Source organism: Propithecus coquereli, unplaced genomic scaffold, assembly GCF_000956105.1.
Source record: "Propithecus coquereli isolate 6110/MARCELLA unplaced genomic scaffold, Pcoq_1.0 Scaffold396, whole genome shotgun sequence".
Classification (NCBI taxonomy): domain Eukaryota; kingdom Metazoa; phylum Chordata; class Mammalia; order Primates; family Indriidae; genus Propithecus; species Propithecus coquereli.
The window spans coordinates 49530-50514 of NW_012149685.1; the positions used below are offsets into that span (position 1 = coordinate 49530).

A 985-nucleotide genomic window follows, 5' to 3' on the forward strand; every position below is an offset into this window, starting at 1 on the left:
TAAAACTAATTTCTAATATCTAAACATCTACTAGACTCTAGGAAACACAAGGACAGAGATCATGTCTATCTTTTTCCCACTAGACCCACCACAGACTGACGCACGGTAGTACTCAAAAATAAATGACCAACATAAAGATATATGAAATTTCTAACTTACAAATAAATGTTACGTAAACAGGGTGTTCAGGATAACTGTTAAAATCCTAGCACAGGCATATCTTCTTAGAAATCAAATTAACATACCAGGATAAATGACCTTTTCTACCCGAGGATTCGATTCCAGAAACTGGGCAACCGCCATTCCATTTTTGAAATGCTTCTCCATTCGGACTTGCAGAGTCTTCAGACCTCGATTGCAGAGGTAACAGTCAACAGGAGATGGAACTGCTCCAAGAGCTGCAAAATGAACACATCTTGTGTTAGTCTCAAAGCAAGGTGGGGGCCCAGAAAATTCTCTGGCCTCTCTCTTTGATTATAGTGATTCTGAGAAGCTGGCTACACAGAATTGTTAGTATTAAAAAGTCAATGTTTGAGTTTTACGGGATAAATATATCACATCAGGAGCAAGAGAATGAAACATAAAATATGCTTAGACAAATGTACTTTAAAATCAGGACAAATGAATATCTGAAAAACTAAGTAAAAACACAATGATTTGAACTTTTCAAATATGAAGATAAAAAGTCCTTCCTATGAAGATTTTAATGAAATGACGTACTGCCCAAAGTCTAACATTACATTTCTCTGAAAAAGAAAAATAGGAGTTCAACAGCTATTATTACTGAATGTTCTACCAGCATTCTATTTATCCTTTGTCTAGAGCCACCAATGATTTCACGTGCCTTCAAGATACATACCTTATTCCTACTTTTTATAAATGAAAGTATATTTATCGAGCAGTAAGTTTTGGTTTCCTTCCTCAGTGTCTCCCTTCCTGACTTTAATAGCGATTTTCTAAATGGGTATTTTTATTCCTAATTATG

At 35.1% G+C, this 985-nt stretch overlaps 1 protein-coding gene across 1 annotated transcript in view; it reads right to left on the bottom strand.

Annotated features, from left to right (window-relative positions):
• Positions 1 to 985, bottom strand: part of LOC105817055 (cystathionine gamma-lyase-like) — a 133472-nt gene that overhangs the window by 31876 nt on the left and 100611 nt on the right. Inside the window, exon 3 of the mRNA XM_012652670.1 lies at positions 246 to 398. Coding sequence (XP_012508124.1) covers positions 246 to 398 — 153 coding nt within the window. The remainder of the gene's footprint in view (positions 1 to 245; positions 399 to 985) is intronic.